This window comes from Plasmopara halstedii (assembly GCF_900000015.1).
Source record: "Plasmopara halstedii genome assembly, contig: Scaffold_816, whole genome shotgun sequence".
Taxonomy (NCBI): Eukaryota; Oomycota; class Peronosporomycetes; order Peronosporales; family Peronosporaceae; genus Plasmopara; species Plasmopara halstedii.
Window position 1 is genome coordinate 1,949,262 of NW_020187732.1, and position 17,782 is coordinate 1,967,043.

Below are 17,782 nucleotides of genomic sequence, written 5' to 3' on the forward strand. Positions count from 1 at the left end.
GGGTTGACAGCAGTTGAGCTGACGTCTACTAGCTCGTCTTCGGGGTCGACCGCATCATCAGACACAGGTCAATTCGAAAAAGCTAATTCTTGATCTTTGGTAATGCACGAAATCGCAAAATCGGCCTATGTTTGATTCACGTTGGTGGGTGCCGCGCCCACATCGCACACATGTGATTTGGACTTGTGTCCAACATTTTCACTCGGCAGAGAAACATATCAATGACTCGGTCATCTTCTCTTGGACTTTGCTGACGGAGTGGGCTAGTTTTTGGAAGCATGATCGGTTCTTTACCGTCTTCAGCTGAAAAGTCGAGTGATGGTATCAAATTCATGTTCGGAAGTCAAGACACCCGACTCGTGACCCCCCATATTTACACGACTGCTCGACACTGTTGCAAGAAAAACTTCCACGTATGATGCCGTTGCGAAATTCATAAAGCAAGAATCTTCATCCTGTTTGAAAATCTCCTTCAAATTGTCCGACGATAGCGCTATGACGTTAAAGCTATGGCAGAAAAAAGCTGCCATATCAATGCAAGAAGCACATTTTTTCTACCGAGAGGATATTCTTTGCACATTAAGGGCCTGAATACGACACACTGCTTACATCTCCCTGTCGTATTGTTATCTTTTCTTATGATAATCACGACGTTTTAAATACTAGCTATTTGTCGCTCACTTAGAATTGTTGCGAGTGAAGGCTAAAGTAGAGTCAGCTGACATTTACTGTCTGGATTACTGGTCACTGAGATATACATTGGAGCTGAATGTATTCATCATTATCTCAAAACAGATAGGACCCAAACTTTTTAATTTGACTCGTAAACTTTGATTCACCGGCTTCGCAAAAATTTTGTCATTCAATCGTATACTTCTCTGGTTAGGACTCTCATGCAAGAGCCTCTACTGTTGTACCTTTACTAACTAAATGCAACGACACATTCCCAATTTAGTCGTGAGCAACAGAAGCAATAGCATGAGTGTGAAGTCATTTTGCAGTGGACTGTTCGTCTCGATATGACAATTTGTTCGCATTGTAAAAGGTGAATTTACTAACTTCTACAAATTTAAGATCCAATTTCGAGTATCTGCTTATTATAACCTGTGGATCAAGTGATACATTCTTAAGGCGTAATTGTACGATTGTAGTGTGTTTCAGCATTTTTTAGAGCTTACAACACGAAGAGTTTGTCCGTTGTGCCAAGCATATAATATACGCCTGATGGTCCATCAGTAGCAAGAGCTGTTTGCATGGGTAGAAAGCTACCTGGCATTGCAAACTGTTTTAAAAACGACAATGAAGCAAGTTTTTCCTGACTAATGTATAGGAATGATCTGACAATGCGTAAGTATTCCAATCTTATTCTCTGTCCGCCCTATTTGACAACCTAAGGACTACAAGGGTGGATGATCAGAATGATCTGTGATCAATCTGATCTGCTCACACGCAGCAAGTCTTCTGCAAAGGCCTTTACCTTCGGAGGACTCTGAATCTTTTTCAGCAGGATGCGTAGCACTGGCTGACTTAATTGGCGCCTGTCCGAAATCTTCATACACATGGCATTAAATTCTTCCTCGAAGTTGGTAAGTGGTCTCTTCACCTCTAAATACTCGAGCCACCTAGCAAATGTTTTAAAACAAATCTGACGAAGATCTAGCAATTCGAAGAATTCGTAAGGGTCTTCTCCAAGATCCTTCCATAAATCAAACACCTTAGAGGACACGGTAGGATTACTGGCCATTTCCCACAGCAATTGTTTGGCAGCCACCCCCGTCTCCTCATAATTCAGGAGCGACCGTAATAACGTCACCACTTCTATTTCTTTTTTCTTGCTTTTTTCAAAAACAAAATCATTCCATTGTTCAATAGTGTAACCTTTACCCATGCACTTGTTAACGTAGCGGATCCAGCGACGAAACATTTTGTTTTCGGAATCAACCTGAACATCAGGCGACATAATCGTCCACACTTCTTCCGGACTCTTACCGTCACTTAACCATTGATCTGCTCTATCAAGAAAGTTTAGACCCTCCAGCGCAATGTCTGCAAATTTCTTAACGACCAGATCTTCTTGCAGGGTTTCCAAGATCGACCTCAGCTTTGGCTTTGATCGCATAATTATCAACCACATTTCGAGGTTGTAGTCGAGAAAATCACTTGCTTCGTTATATTTTTTTCGAAACGTTGTATAGTACTGAGTCCATAGATCCAAAAATTCATCGTCAAAATTGGGAGGCACATGACACCAAAGGTCGAAAACAAACTGAGGATCTAGCCTGGATTCTAACCATGCCTTAACCACCAACTCCGAGGTTGCAGATTGGGTTGACAAGTACGCCACCTACGTTTCACAACAGCGCTCGTCTCGGGATCGTTCTTGATAAGAAGCTGATGAAAAGTATTGACCACTGCCTCAACTGAATTCACCTCATTTTCTCTGAGTGTGAGGTACAAGTCGAGTTCGTTAAAAATCCACTCTTTGTGCTTAACCCGGCACAACTCTATGTATCCAAGACAAGCTATAAACTCAGCGTCTACACCAATTTTCTTTTCGAGAACATGCTTAAAAATATATTCTGGAGATTTGTTTGAGACCTCCCATGCCGTGTATACCTCATCCTTAACTGTGGAATAAGATGCTAGGGTCAACAAAATCTTGTCCGCGTACTCAATCAAGTAAGGTGTCCTAAAATCAGAGAGCACCTTCACGAGTTCTGCTTCCGACTTGAACTCTCTCAAAAAATCAATCAACTCTGTTCGGGTAAACTCGCCTCGGTTTATGAGCACAAACGCGTAGCAAAGCCATCGCTGGAAATAAATGTTCTGGGCATCAATCTGATTGATTAAATGCAGGCTGAAAAAATAGTCGCGTGGATTTACTTGCATCTTGACAAATGCTACTGACAGCTTCGCGATTTCAGTACGGCTGCTAGCTGGCATTTCCTCTCGAAAAGAATTGAACGCATACTTCAGTTTATTATCAGCGATGTCGTCGATCATGCTTGCAAATTTTTTTTCAATCTTTAGCTTGAAGTCTGAGTTAGTTATACCGGCGTAACGCTTTTCGTCGTACATGATCCATCGTTCGAAGAGTTTCAAGTCAAAACCAGGCTGATTTAATCGCAGAACCAAGAAAACGGTCTGAGAAGGCACTTTTTCCTTCAGACTTTCGGATAACAAGTTCTCCCATGTTGCCTGATTGGTGGCCATATAAAATATCATATCTGACATGACATTTTTTTCCGAGGGAGAGGGATCCGTTTTGATAAGTGCAAATAATGTTTGGATAACAACCTTTATCTTTATTTTATCCACTCCATTGTTCGTCATCAAGCGGAACATTTCATCGTCACTGAAGCCAGTCGCATCTAAATCTCTGTACAAATCGATGTATCGAAGCTATTTCACAAACATTTCATCGATAGAAATTTTGCGATCGAGATAATTGTCATAAATAATCGCGGGATGCACTCTGTTGGCGAGGTAAGTTAAAAAAATAGGCTCTTCGAACTCCGGATTGCGCGCCAATTTCCCCAAGATTGCGTCTGCAACGTCACTGAAGCCGTCGACAAGTCGAAGACGAAAGAATTGTTCTACCACAGCTTTATTCGTGTCTCCAAAATTCTTGAGTAGCTGAGATACTCTTTTGTCGCCAATATCTCGACGCGCGATGAATCTTGCAAATCGACGAAGCCATATGTGATTTTTTTCGTTCAGCTTCGAAGCCCAATTGTGTTGACTATCACGTAAGTAGTTAGACGGAATTTCAGACTTCCAAGCAAATTTATATAAAATCTCATTCCACAGTGACCTCAAAACCCGTTCTTCCTTGATTTTCTTTTTAACATTAGTCTTGTCGTCGTCACGTGCAGCAATGTGTTGGAGAGCTCTTCGTGGACTGGCGTGATTATCCGAAGCAGGTAAAATGGGAGGTATGGGAATGCTTGTATCCTGGTTTTCGAGTCTTCTTGCCATAAAAATAAGCAAAAACCACGCAATAACTCCAATCAGGAGGATGGAATACAGGTAGAGTCGGCGCATGACTGTCATGGTTGCGCAGCACCAGAAAAAAACTTTTTTTTGTCGGGGTCGCGTCCAAACCGAGATAAAAAAATGATCATAATATACGAGATAGGCTCGTTTAGAGTTAGTATACGGAGTAAAATACAATAAATATAAAAGCCAATTTTGTGCAAGATGAGATTGTGAATTTCTAACGTGCCAGTAATCTGTCTTTTATTTCTACAAGCAAAAACTTGGTGAAAAACTATTGACTACTTTCGGGATTAGGATGAGGAGGCCGGTGCATATCAAAATGCATTGCAATTTCACAAACTGTGTATGTTGCAGTAAAATAACACGAATATATACTTGCAACAAGGTCTGAGTGTACTCTTTTCGGAGAAATGCTATCCAAATGCCTCATCTTATCCTCTCGTGGCAAAAGTTAGCCATTAGAGTCAAAGCTAAATCTGAGAAAGATATGCCACGTCTTCTCCGTCCTTTTTTGCGCAAGCATAAAGGCATGCAGTCTCTTTTAAATAAAATATAGGATAAACCTAAAGCTATTAGGCGCGCCTTGATAGCTTTAGGTTTCAATTGCATAGCCGTGCGCATGCAAGAGTAAGAATCAGGCTGGAAGATCCATAGATTCGAGTATGCAGTTTCTTCAGTTTCCTTGAATTCTCTCAATGATTGAATATGAGATCAGTCTGTCATTTCTTTTACACCTTATGCTACCAAGTACAACAGGTTAACAAGCAGATTTGGCAACACTGATAACGCATCTTTTATTTTTTAAGGAACCAGGTTTTACAGTCGTTTCTTCAATGTGTCGTTTTTTTTTTGCAAAATCTAACCCTGTTTAACGTTAAACCTTAAACTACATGTTTTTAAGTATCCAGTACATTTCTACCAGTAACAAGTTGAACACATACATTGTTTTATTGTTTTACGGCCTTAGAACAGAGCTTAAAAGTACTGAAGTGAGTTTGGTGAAAGGCTAGTCTGTCGCATAAATGGGATTTTAAATTATCGATGACAAATATCACGCCTCATGATTGATTGCATGCAACTCAAGAAAAAAACTGTTGACTGCCTCGAAATGGCTCTATTGTGGGTTCAGACCTACTTTATTCACTAAACCTGATTCATTACTTTTTATATGAGCCCATAATCCTGTCCACCGGCTCAGAGCCATAGCCTAGCTGCAAAAAGGTGTAGAGTGCGGCCAAACTTTTTTACGTTTTTGATTTTCTGTTTAATCTATTGCAAATTGCAGTGACTATTTATGCGTCCAGCCTGGTTACAGTTAGTACCAGAGTACTATTAATTTTCGAGTAAAAAGAATAGCACGTTTACCATCATTCTAAAGCTAATCGCCCAAAGCCCAGCTGTAGAGGCGCTGATTCTGACCTGCAACAAACTGTAGCATTTTTCTTCTGAGATGTACTGACAATCTTTTTTTCTAATACTGAAAGTATTGGATATTTTAGTGCTTTTTCGTCTATTTTAATTGTTGAAGGGTAAAATAATATCTAATTCGTTTTTAAAATCTATTTTAAAATTGGTAATTTTGAAAATGAAAGCTAAAAGCTGTTAATGCTGGCATTCAAAGTGTCAAAAGTAGGATTTGAACCTACATGAATATGATTTTGATCCATTGGAATCAGACGAAGTGTACTACTTCAGCAAATTTGCAGCTAATCGCTCTGCCACTTCAACAATAATTATGAAAATTATGAAGTGCAACTAAATAAATTACTTATCATTTACAAAACAACATCATTTTTGCTTTGAAATAGCGGCTTAGGCATACCCAATATCTTACAGTAGACATGGAATTTGGCCTCATTTCATTGCCTACACCGGAAATAAAAATATGTTTGGGCTGGTGAAATTTACAGATGCCATGTGTCAAATATCTGAACTGTTTCAGTAATGACTCCAAACTTTTTCGCACGTCAAATTACCACGAGCAATTTTTGAACTACTACTAGACCATAGGGGATGTCAGCCATTTCTAATTAATTGCTGTATCCCACTTCGAGACCATGCGAACAAAAGCGTCAAATGTCTCCTTCTTGCGCGGCATATAACCTGCCGCCAAAAATTGGTGCTTGATGAATGCGCTATCTAACAGGCTGATTATCACCGAAAGAGAAGTCGATAAAGTAGACGTGCTCGGACGTATAGACCAAATCGTTTTAACCTAATTTTTAGTTCCCGTCATTGCTTACGTAAAAATAGCTCCACCTCACTGTGGCAAATGAAAAAAATTATCATGGTACTCAACTTGGCGATAGTAAAGTTAGCTTCCTCATGGATTCGTCGGACTCGCCGTGTACTGCATCTGCTGTTGTGGCAAATCTCACTTGAACGTAACTACAGTTCTTGTCAATTATCGTTCGATCATCTTTTCGTATCAGAGTATCTTCAAGGGTGATCTTTTTCACAGTTGTGCGAAGAGGTGTTGTGCATAAAAAATGAAGAGTAACGAACACTTCAACCTGATCGCTCTCGCGAAGATTTCCCGTCTTTAGTGCAATTAGAAGTTTTAGACAACAGCTACCGGAATTGTTTGCATTATGAACAAATGGCCGACGTCAATCTTTTTGGATCCGAAAAATATGATTGAGGTCGACTTTCTTTCCAAAGTCAACTGACCCCACAGGATGTTACTCAAGACAAAAATCAAATACTGCTTCATTCTCACTTTTACCGTATCGAAAACTGTTGGCATGTGTTCTTGCCGCATGATATATAGCTGCACGACAAAGTTTAAGGCTGTGCTCTTACAAGTATATCCTAGCGTTCGGATCCCCTGAAAAAGCGCCCTAAAATGAAAAATAGGACACTTTATGATAGCAGCTTAGAGAGGCGGAAAAGCTATGTCGATGGCGTTAGCAATGTCCAAAATCGAATGAGTTTCTCGAAAGATTCTGTATCAGCTGCAATGATAAGACTGTTCACGTGTAGTTGTAAGACACCGTAACTTCTAGCAAAAAGAGAGAAACTGGGTATCGGTAGGTTTTGTAGTAAACTGCTAGATTATCTTTTTACTAAAGTGGCTATTTCAATTGCGTAGAGTACATCTCCACAATAAATTGAGCTTTGAATAGAGCAGTCAAAACAAAATATTCTAAAGGTGTCAGTGCTTTGCATCAAAGAAGGGATTAACCTTGATAACGGGCAGTCCGATCACGCCTTCGTGGCACTGGATAGTTGTTGTACTTACATAAAGCGAGCGTAATAAATACGCCTTGAACAGCTTAAGTTTTTTTCACTTTTACATTACTTCAGTTCGAATAAGTATGCTATGTGGCTATATTACTAATTTCAATGACAGTTCAATTTGGTGTTGACGTGTTGGCTATACCAAAGACGTGCTAAAAGGGTTTGTGGTATAGGGCGAGGAAATGTGATGAAGATTGTTTTGGCGTCAGGACGACTCGCAGCTGTCATGACGGTAACAGCGCGCTGCGTGACATGCACGCATTGAAAGCTTTTTCGTGCTCCTTGTTCAAGGTGATAATGTGTACCTGATAAAAAATTATTGTCTGCCTCAACAGAATTTCATTTGAAAGGAATATATACAAACGCGAGTCTACATTGCAAGCAAATAAGAAGCATATGTAATTATTTATAGTGACTATTCTGTAAACTGCAATAGCTCAACAGTCATCATCTTCTACAGCTGTCACACTTCATACGTGACCTTTACATACTTCAAAGCGGCCGGTGCAAATTACAATGCTTAATTCCTCCTAAGGAGTAGACAGAGTTAGTATTAAACGCTCTAAAAATCAGGCCAGTCTGACCTAAACCTGTTTATGATAATCTACGAATATCCCCATGACCAACGCTCGCCAGCATATAATGTCAAGATAGTGCCATCCAATCATGTGATATATGATCGCATTTTGTTCCGATAATTGCGTCCTTGAGGAATATTTGGCCGTACAAACCCTTAAAGAATTTTCGAATACCATCAGCTTTCCTCACCTTCATACAACATTCGTCAATCGAATATTTGCTTTATTCGCCAGTTCGTTATGCGCTTATTTCTTCCATCGTTGGTACTTGCGGCAGCGGGCAGCTCTTTAGCCGCTAATTCATCATCCGTTTCCTGGTGTAGTAATCCCTCATCAAGAGCTGTACTTACGAATTGCGGCGACGTATGCTCAACGGGTGATCCATGCGTACAGTACAGCTCGTCGTCTAGCTGCAGCGAAGTTTCGCGCAATGACTGTGTCACATACAATTCCTCTTGTACATATCAATGTCTAGACGCTTATAACTCCGTAGCGAGAAAAATCACAGTGTTTATTAAAGAGCCGTCATCGTCTGATACATGGACATCCAGTTCCAGTGGAAGTTTAGCAGCCGCCTTTCCAAGTGCTGAGATCGACACAGTCAGCGGCATGCAGTATGCCGAAGCGACGAGAAATATGTATTTGTGATCATTAGCTCAAGAGACTAGCTTGCAGATGAAAGTACTAATGGCTTTCTTACTGGCTGTGGTATAGTCAAATTACAGGTTTTGACGACACAAATGTGCAAAAGGGGTCTTTAAAGTCGGTCACTTTTGATCAAAACACATTCTCAACAGCCAAAGTGCTAGAACAACTGTAAGAAAAGAACGCAATATTTCTGTTTTTATAATGCTAATACTATCGTATAATAACTTAGGATCTTGATAAATCTGGATCTCGGGTCTCTACCCACAGGATTCCTGCCATCCACTATATCTTTACTGTATGATTGATTGATGATTAGTTGCAGAAGTTTTACTTATGAGAACGAAGAAAGTAACAATGCAACTTCTGTTGCGCCTTACAGCACGATGGAGAATTGTAATTTGGCTACTTTGCCCTCGCAATTAGGCAATCTTGCCAATAGAAATCTTGTGACACTGTACGTTTGGTCGGCGCTTTTGTTTGATCTTGTTATTTGATATTGATGAGCTAATGATGATCAGGAATTTAAACAAAAATACCATGACGAGCATCACAGATTCTGACAGCTCCGTTTCGGAGGCATTGCAAGGCTTGACTACCTTGTACGTACTATAAGTGAGCGATTACATATTGTGATTGATATGCAACGTCCACAATCTATCTTTAATTGCTGCAGGAATTTGACGGACAACGCGATCGCTACATTTAATGTAGCACTTCCATCCGTCACATCCTTGTACGTACCGATCACAAAACAAACTTACGTATACCCAACGCAAATTGTTCTGATGTAGTGTTGCCAATTATTTAGAGACCTTTCGAACAACAAACTGACTGAGTTTCCTCCGGTCATCTTCAACATGACAAATCTTAATATTCTGTGAGTATTATACTTTGGTGTTCGAATTTGCAACAATGTACACACTCATATAAGAGTGTTATAGAAACATTGCCGGAAACAACATCCAAAGTCTGACTGTAACATCAACGCAGCACAATTTTTTGCGAAAGCTTTCTGCCCAGAGCGCGCTGAGCATCAAAACCAGCGAATGCTCCAGTGGTATTGCCACTGAATTGCTCGACTCGGTCATTTGCGTGTCTGACGATGCCTTTTTGTCGAGTGAATCTTCCAGTAAGTATTGACATCCAAAAATCAAATTGATGTTGGATCCCATCTTGTCTAATAACAACTATGGCAGGCTCGTCTTCCAGTACTCTGGTCATTGTTGTCGTTGTGCTAGCTGTGATCCTTGTGTTTGGAGTTGCAGGATTCTTTATCTACCGTCATCACATGAAAAGCCGTGGCTATCGTTTATCCAATACACCTGACATGGTGGGAGTCGTCTCACCTCCTTCGCTTAACGATAACCCCGCACGAAACAGGGCAGGTAGTCGCGGGCGGGCATTTTCCCAGCAGCGACGTAGCTCAGGGCCCAATATTTTACTAGCCGGTCTCTCTGATCATGGCAAGAAAATGTCAGATGCTCAACCTCGACGCAGCAGTGGGCAATTTACTGTTCCAGTCCGTGGATGTGATCGGCCAGTCAAAAGCTCTATCATCAGTGCAAACGTGGTGAAAATACCGAGCGAAGAGCTCAACCACACACGTAAAATTGCAAAGGGCGCTTTTGGTGAAGTGTGGCTCGCGTTGCACGGTAAAGACTTAGTTGCTGTAAAGAAGTTAATATCTGTGGATGGAACAAGCGTGCAGGACTTCGTATCTGAGCTGAATTTGCTAGCATCGCTGTCTCATCGGTGCATCCTCTCACTGATTGGTGCATGCTGGGATGATGAACTTACAGATATTCAAATAGTTATGGAATACATGGATTCCGGCGACTTGCTTTCGGTACTGCGCCTCAACCCGTCTTCAATTTTAACTTGGGAAAATGGCAAGGCGAGTTATTGCGTGCAAATTTGCGAGGCAGTGTACTACCTACATAGTTTGCAGCCCGCCCTCATTCATCGAGATATTAAGTCTCGAAACATTTTAGTGGATTCAAACAAGGGTGCCAAGTTGTCAGATTTTGGTGAAAGTCGAGAGCGTACTGTTGCACGAACTATGACAGCTGGTGTAGGAACTGCTCGCTGGGTGGCTCCTGAAATTATCTTGGGTGAGGACTACAGTGAGTTAGCTGACATTTACTCACTTGGCGTATTGCTTACTGAATTGGATACACACCAAATTCCATACCAAACACTGGGACTTGAGGAGTCAATGATTGTTCAACAAGTGGCGGTTGGAAAGCTGAGACCTAAGGTGTCTGACACATGCCCAGAGATCATTCGCCGGCTGACACACGAATGTCTACAGTATGATCCTAGTCTACGTCCGTCAGCGGCACGCGTGCTTCAAACTCTAGTAGCTTCACCACTTGTTCGTCGTCAATCGGCTGTTTCGGTGGACAATTCCACGTGATAGCCGCATATTTACATGTTTTTAAGAACGCGACAAAATGATCGCAGGACGATCAGACAGTCCGTACTGTATCATGACTGGTATGCTTTTACAATTTAATATAATGAAGTCGTGAAAACGACCACTTTAGCTGAAAGTTATTCTCGCCGTCATTTTTTTCTCTGCTAGCAAACAAGTTCAAAACATTGACATGAAATACTCAAACACTATCCTTTCATCATCACATTGTGTTTTGAGTCTTCGTCTTCAAAATCATGCCTATTGATCTGGCTTGATATGCGTTTGCTCGCTCTCGGTCAGCTGATCATTCTCTCTCCGTTTACAAAACTATGAATTTCAGAGGCCAGCTATCATCAGATGTTTTACATTCGATGCTTTGTATTTCTTCGTTTCTTAAAATATCTATACCTTCTTGATTCGTTGAGAAACTAAACATTATATCGAGCTGTTTTACCCAATTCCAAGAATTCTGTTTCTGCTTTTTTTACGATTCACCTGCGAGAGTCCATACGTCGAATCGCTATCTCTTCATAAAGTTAATCTTTGAAGCCAGACTCTAACCTTGATCGTCCCGGTAAAAGTCGTTCACAATAACTTCCGGAGCAATGGGCTTCCACCTCGTATAACATCAAATATGGACAACACCAGAGTCCGAATGGTCTTTGGAGGGCAATGTGTTTGAGAGCATCCTTGTTCTGCACGACAAACATGCACAATGGGGCTTTGATATGGAATTAGGTAAAGGACAAAGACTTCTTGACACTAACAAGTTAATTAGGTGAGGAATCAAATGCATCGCACGGCACTCAAATCGTGTGTGGTCATACTCAACTAAAAGCCTACCACGCTCCGCAGATTTGGTATTTCGTTTTGCGGCGAAAAATAAGCTCCTGCCTTGACAAGGCCCATTAAACTGCTTCTTTTGATATCATCATAGGTAAAGAATCCATCTTTTAGCTTGATGCTGAACGTAAAATTTGTGCAGCCATCAAAACATCAACCTGTAAAGAATCCCACAACACCAGCTTCATTCGCACAATCAGCTTGCGCACTGCTACTTACATCCACAGACGCATCAAAACGGTAGCTCAAACATCAAACATGCTGAAATTGGTTCTTTTATACAAACGTGAACGTCATCGACAGGAATGATGTCTACTAAATGCATTTTTGCTTCAACGCTAAACAGGCGATGCAGCCTGGTGTAAAGACATTTGAGATACTTGCGCACTCATCTAATGGCAGCTATGATTATTTAATTACTCGTATACAACACTTCCTCAACTATCTTCGGATCTTTTTCGGCATCATTGATAACGCTGCAGTGACTGGTCAGACCGTAGCTTCTGCATTAGCGTCGGTGAAGAATATTCAAACGCCGACGTATCAGTCTAGATCTTTCACTGCGTTAAGAATGTGACATCAAGTCGCACACCGTCTGCAAATCCCGCAGACTTTACTGCCAGTTCGCTCCAGCGAAAACTAACGTTAAGGCTCAACACATGAAATCATGAAGTGAGATATATTGAAACGAAGCTTGGCGATTACAGAATGGCACAAGAGTACACAGTCGAAACTCGCACTGGCACGGCTTCCTTTAAGTCAAAGTCGCGATGGACTGGAGCATTGCCCAGTGATGCTTAAGCATTTCGCTTGTCCCATACAAGGTACTCTTTTAAATTTGATTGACGCCCATTTAGATAGCTATCATTTAGCTTATCACAATTGCTACTGATAATCTGAATTGTGATGATGAGATCCAGTATTTCATATGGACGACAAACCCACAAGGCCTTACTTATGCTAATTTCATTATGTGCGAAATAAGGAATAGTTGGAACAAAATACAGCTTAATCATCACCATCGGCCCATGCTTGCATGATCGACGCCCTGCCGCTATTAGGCGCCCGGTGGGTCCTGGTGCGACTTCGTTCGCAATCACTGTTTTTTGCTTGCATTCTATCCCGGATTCGGTCACGATTATTGCTAGGATCTTGCTCGTACGTGCAATCCCGGTCACGATCGTGATTACGCTTTCGATCACGAAGAGGGTCGCAATTCTGCTTTCCTGGCCTAGATGAAGTAGGGGATCGACTTTTGGTTCCATTGGTAGATCGTAAATTGTTGGTGACTAATGGGGATGCACGTCTCTGCTCATTCTTGGGTAACGACCTAGTAGATGAGGAAGAATCACCTACATCCTTCTTTGCTTTTAAGGAAGAAGAGGATGTCGAACTCACAGATTGCCGTGAATTTCTTGAATCTAGAGACATTCGTTGTGATTTATCACTTTCAGCACTTGCTGTTGTAGCTAAATCGGCAGTAGCCCTCGCCTCTGTGGCTGCAGAGTAAGCAATTTTATCTTTTTCGTAATCGATCACCTTCTTGCGATAGCTCTCAAGACTTGACACCCAACATGCGGTACTCGCTTTGCTTTCTCCCCATAGAAAAAAATTGCGCGTTCTACTTTCGACCTGGAAGTGCGTTTCATCAAACTGCACTACAGCAGTGATATCGTCGAGATAGATGGAACCTGGATCAACAACAATAAGTTAGAATGTTATCAAGTATGAAACACTAAGATGCGGTTCATGCCAGCATACTTCGTATTGCGCTACTTTTGCTGTCTGCATAGCAGAACTCTCGACGTCTCGGGTCTACAAAGAACCAACGTTTGTTCCAGTTACCGGAAATACTTTTCGTTTTGCGCTTTAATTTTTTTAGGTAGCCTTCGATCTCGGGCGGGGTAGGAGGTGTCGGCTGAAGCGTCACGTCTCTCAATCGCATCTTTTCTAGTATTTATCTCTCTTCCTGTCCAATTCGAGAATGCAGATTACCTCTATGGTCATGTGAGCTTCGTCTAATTCCAGCAAATACTATTAATAAAGTTTTCGCGAGCTATAGAATACAGCAACACGTAAAACTGATCAACATGTAGCAAAGAAAGCCAAAATATATAAGAAATGTTCATAAATACACTTTTGCGATCAATTATAAACACCAAACTCAATCAGACACAACGATCAAGCAATCTGCAAGAGCAGTGCTCAGCATTGGCGTTAGACGGTGAAGAAGAATGTTACTTTTCATTTCGAATGTGATTCTAATCCCATACGAAGCAAAGTTGTGCTGCAAACAAGCAACTGCTCGAGAACGAGATTTGGCGAAATTACATCTTTCAATAACCGTGACATTCTATGGGTGAATTGCGTACGAATGAGGCTCGCCTCATCACTATTGAGAAAGAAATGCGAAGAACACAAGTAAAAAATCTCGGCTTACTTCCAATTCAGTACTACGTCAGCACACTTTGTTGGTGCGGACATTTGTATCCAACGGGTACGACGAATGATACTGTTTATTGTTGGTAGTTACTGGGGGGCAAGTGTTGCGAAATGTTTGTCTGGCTCTGACAATGATCGAAATATTGTACTCTTTTCTTCGATGGGTCAATGTAGCACCACCATCGTCAAAGTTCCTATTAACATGAGCGTTTCAAGGTGAAAAATGTGTATACAAGGTGGTTGACATGGGCTGCGTTGTTTCCGCATTAAAACGTCATGATGTTGTAACATCTCACACTTTCGACGGCAGGGTAAAAGATTCTGGATTTCTTAAGGTGCAGCTTGCGTGATAATGCTTTGGAGCACATATCCTCAAGTCTTTTTTGACAAGCACTTTGATGACAAGCCATTTTAATCGCAACAGAAAAAAAAAGGAACGACTTGACGGCTCTATGACTTTGCATTGAGTAACTTTTAAACAGCAAATGTCAATGACGATATAATAGGCACTTCGCTCTTTGTGACACGCCTTGATTAATGAATAGCGTCAGGGAAGGTGTACGTTCGTTATAGCAATTGTTTATCATGTGTTGATAATTAACGTCATGACTTGGAGTCTCCTCGAATTCGAACCATCATTTGGTGCCTCGGTGGAGCAAAAAGCTGCTTTGCTGGAAGTTGTTCGCGTGGAAATGCTTATTAGTGAAGTCAGTACTATAGCAATATCGTCTGTTAGTCTTGATTGCGGTGCGGAATGCCGTCCGGCTCATTTGTTAGACCAGAGGAAACAAATTATCGAGCAAGTCGGTGCCGAAAGAAGAGAAACTGGAATTGCATTCTTAAAGTCTATAAAGCTTTATTTCTCTGTTGTATGATTCTTTCATATGAGTGGCGAATCAAGATATGAAATATTGTTTTAAATACTAAAATCTTTTATTAAAACTCAAATCTTTTCAGCAAGATAAAAAAATGGAATTACAACTTGATTTTTTACATAAGCTAGATCCAGATACTTAGTCATAAAATATCAAATAGATGAAAGTCGCGAAGTGTTGCATCTTGCTCCAGATATCAACGATAAACTAAAAATGCTACACGCCTTGCCGCCCATTCCTTACTCGATCAACTCACCAAAACAGCATGCTCTACTTTCTTATCACGATTTGTGTGCCCCCAGAAAAGTATAGGTTGGCATGGTGTGTGGTATGGCTGCAAGCATCAACGAAAGTGCAAATCTAGGCACTATATATCTCAATAAGGATACCGATAACCATGGTTCGGCTCAAAGTCAGAACGGTGATAAACCATACAAAAAACGATTTGTATAAACAGTTCCGAAATGAATTGCAGTTCCAAACTATTAATCCAATAATATCGTAAAGTCACTAGTGTTTGAATAAGAAGTCAGAAAAGTTGCAATCTACAAATTGCACTAGTTCTGAAGAAGACAGAAGTAGCATATTGGAAATTCATGCTGATACATATAGCTTGCTTCAACTTCCATGGATACCGCAACAATGTGGCTCCAGTCTTCGCCGGAGAGGACTTGTCGATACATTGTAGTTCCACTAATTTATTTTGGTCAGACTATGCTTTGTTGAAAAAACACCAATTTTATAACACTGAGTTTGAACGTCATTTGCCGAGTGCAGGACGCACTCGCAAAGCTAAAAAAGGCAACATACACATGAATATATCGGGGCAAACATTCATGTTGAATGTTGTCCACCAACTAATACACCTACACAACGTGTTGTATCTGTAGTCTCTAAGACTAAGCTATGGGAATGCTGCATTGGCCAATTTGCGATAGTAACGAAAAGGAGATCGAGTAGCAGTTTTACATCTTCAGAAAAATGCAAGTATACATTGCGCTCAACGAAAAATCAATAAAGCCAAATCTCGACCCCGCTCTAGCGAGTCAGTCGAATGGGTGGGTCCTGTAGTAGATGGAGCAGTGCATCTACCGTCCACGTTTACTCAGCTATCATTTGATTCTAATATTAATAGTTTTGAGCCGCATAGTGTTCCTCAAGCCGCTCAGTACGATGGCATAGTTGTAAAAGACTTCATATATCATATTCGGCTATAGTCCCCCGCCGGCGCTGCTTGATGAGTTGGGTGACCCACTTCCACGTGGAGCATTATATAAATCGGTGGATACACCAGTGATATTTGACGAAAAAGATGTAATTTCCTCATTATGAAGTTCTCCTTTGGCAAGATTGCCCTGGCGTCGATTCCTTGTTTCTCTCATTTCTCTGGAGACGAGGCAGAATTGTCCGTCGCAGCACACGTTCAACATATAGTGGGGACCAGTCGTCTTGCAAATTCGATACTTGGTCGATAGCTTTAACAGTTGTACCAAAAACGAGAGGGATGTTACTATCAAGAATTGAAGGCACCTCATTTTGACATTCGCGTCGTGCTATGCACTTTGCAAAGTCAAGCAATAAACGACGCTCTAGTCGGACGTCTGCTTCACTGAAGCTGGCTTGCAAAGCTGTGTGACAAAAAAACTATGCGGCCTCCCCATCCCATCGCGCGGATGAAGTACGACTTATGTTAGCGCTCTTCTCTCAAGATGCAATCCTCAAGGAAGATACACAGACAAAGTCAAAAAGAGCTTGTAGTGCAAATTTTGGGTGCTCGTTGTTCTCTCGGCGTTAGCAGGAGATTCGCAAGCATAAGTGAGTAAGGGCCCCAAACCAGCATAACGAATAACTTTAAATAGCTGTAACTATAATCATGGCATGAAGCGAAAAATAAGCGACGATGCAACTCATGCGCTTGCAGATGGTGGGCAAGCTGAGCTCTCAAAATTTAATCCAGCTCAGCAGCAACGAGCCGAAGAGCGCAACACGTCTGCCGTTTGAGCTCGTGATTTGTGCAGTGGAGAGACAAAGCGCGAAGAACGCCACCCTATTTGGTGAACACCCATATGTCTACAGGTGAGGTCGGTTGAGCCGATTCAGCACTATGACTGCTGCTGCGATCGCTCTCATCAAAAACGTCTTCGGAGTACAGATTAATAATCGTCGGACGCATGGACCGCTTCTTTTGGAGGCTCGCTGAACCATGTCACGGTGAAGACTTCTGCTGCAAATATGATTATCGGAGCAGATTTTGTAGGGTAGCGAGAGAGGAGTAAACTGGGTTGTTTACTTTTGCGTAATTTTCTAATGAACTCACACTACGGCGAGAGGTGTATTGGGGTATGTACTGTACTATCAAGTACACAAAATTCTGCACGACTGCGCACATACAAAATCGTGCTATTTTGCGAAAGTCACATTGCATTTCTGTTTTATCGTGAATATTAAAAAAGTCAACGTTTTGGTGGTAAAGAAGCGATGACACTACTTAAAGGCAAGGAGCACGGACATTTATCATCCCTTCAAACAATCAAGACAGTTTCATCATTAGATTGAATAATCTATACTTTTGTATTAGCTCAGATATAATTGAGTCTACTACACGTCGCTTTTAATATAACAGAACAAGCCAATAATCAGATTGGTTATAAACTCTCTCGGTTTTACTTTTGGGTGGAGGTCACTGTTGGAGATGACCCCGCTCATCCTCCAGCTCATGACTTGTCAGCCATGATTTAATT

The 17,782-nt window shown here is 41.3% G+C and overlaps 6 protein-coding genes across 6 annotated transcripts; 4 read left to right on the plus strand and 2 right to left on the minus strand.

The window, feature by feature from the left end:
- Positions 1-1,429: 1,429 nt before the first annotated feature.
- Positions 1,430-4,053, minus strand: PHALS_14335 (uncharacterized protein; the record flags this gene model as incomplete). The annotated part of the gene is made up of 3 exons (XM_024730126.1): positions 1,430-2,286; positions 2,349-3,402; positions 3,475-4,053. The coding sequence occupies 3 exons, from the start codon at positions 4,051-4,053 to the stop codon at positions 1,430-1,432; spliced, it is 2,490 nt and encodes an 829-aa protein (XP_024580434.1).
- Positions 4,054-8,426: 4,373 nt separating this feature from the next.
- PHALS_14336 (tkl protein kinase) lies at positions 8,427-10,881 on the plus strand (the record flags this gene model as incomplete). Its single annotated transcript, XM_024730127.1, has 9 exons — positions 8,427-8,455; positions 8,532-8,633; positions 8,695-8,760; positions 8,845-8,919; positions 8,984-9,064; positions 9,139-9,198; positions 9,274-9,342; positions 9,407-9,594; positions 9,662-10,881. The coding sequence occupies 9 exons, from the start codon at positions 8,427-8,429 to the stop codon at positions 10,879-10,881; spliced, it is 1,890 nt and encodes a 629-aa protein (XP_024580435.1).
- A 991-nt stretch (positions 10,882-11,872) lies between these two features.
- Positions 11,873-13,038, plus strand: PHALS_14771 (uncharacterized protein). The gene has a single exon (XM_036407596.1). It carries the CDS (start codon positions 12,044-12,046, stop codon positions 12,299-12,301), a length of 258 nt encoding a protein of 85 aa, XP_036263284.1. The 5' UTR covers positions 11,873-12,043; the 3' UTR covers positions 12,302-13,038.
- Positions 13,037-13,669, minus strand: PHALS_14337 (hypothetical protein F443_14262; the record flags this gene model as incomplete). Its single annotated transcript, XM_024730129.1, has 3 exons — positions 13,037-13,054; positions 13,123-13,415; positions 13,486-13,669. 3 exons carry the CDS (start codon positions 13,667-13,669, stop codon positions 13,037-13,039), a joined length of 495 nt encoding a protein of 164 aa, XP_024580437.1.
- Positions 13,670-13,679: 10 nt separating this feature from the next.
- PHALS_14770 (uncharacterized protein) lies at positions 13,680-15,068 on the plus strand. The gene has a single exon (XM_036407597.1). It carries the CDS (start codon positions 14,772-14,774, stop codon positions 15,039-15,041), a length of 270 nt encoding a protein of 89 aa, XP_036263285.1. The 5' UTR covers positions 13,680-14,771; the 3' UTR covers positions 15,042-15,068.
- A 1,851-nt stretch (positions 15,069-16,919) lies between these two features.
- PHALS_14338 (uncharacterized protein) lies at positions 16,920-17,099 on the plus strand (the record flags this gene model as incomplete). The annotated part of the gene is made up of 2 exons (XM_024730131.1): positions 16,920-17,029; positions 17,060-17,099. 2 exons carry the CDS (start codon positions 16,920-16,922, stop codon positions 17,097-17,099), a joined length of 150 nt encoding a protein of 49 aa, XP_024580439.1.
- Positions 17,100-17,782: the final 683 nt, after the last annotated feature.

Coding starts and splice junctions, on each gene's coding strand:
- PHALS_14771 (XM_036407596.1), top strand. CDS start 12,044: ATGCATTTTTGCTTCAACGCTAAACAGGCGATGCAGCCTGGTGTAAAG.
- PHALS_14770 (XM_036407597.1), top strand. CDS start 14,772: ATGACTTGGAGTCTCCTCGAATTCGAACCATCATTTGGTGCCTCGGTG.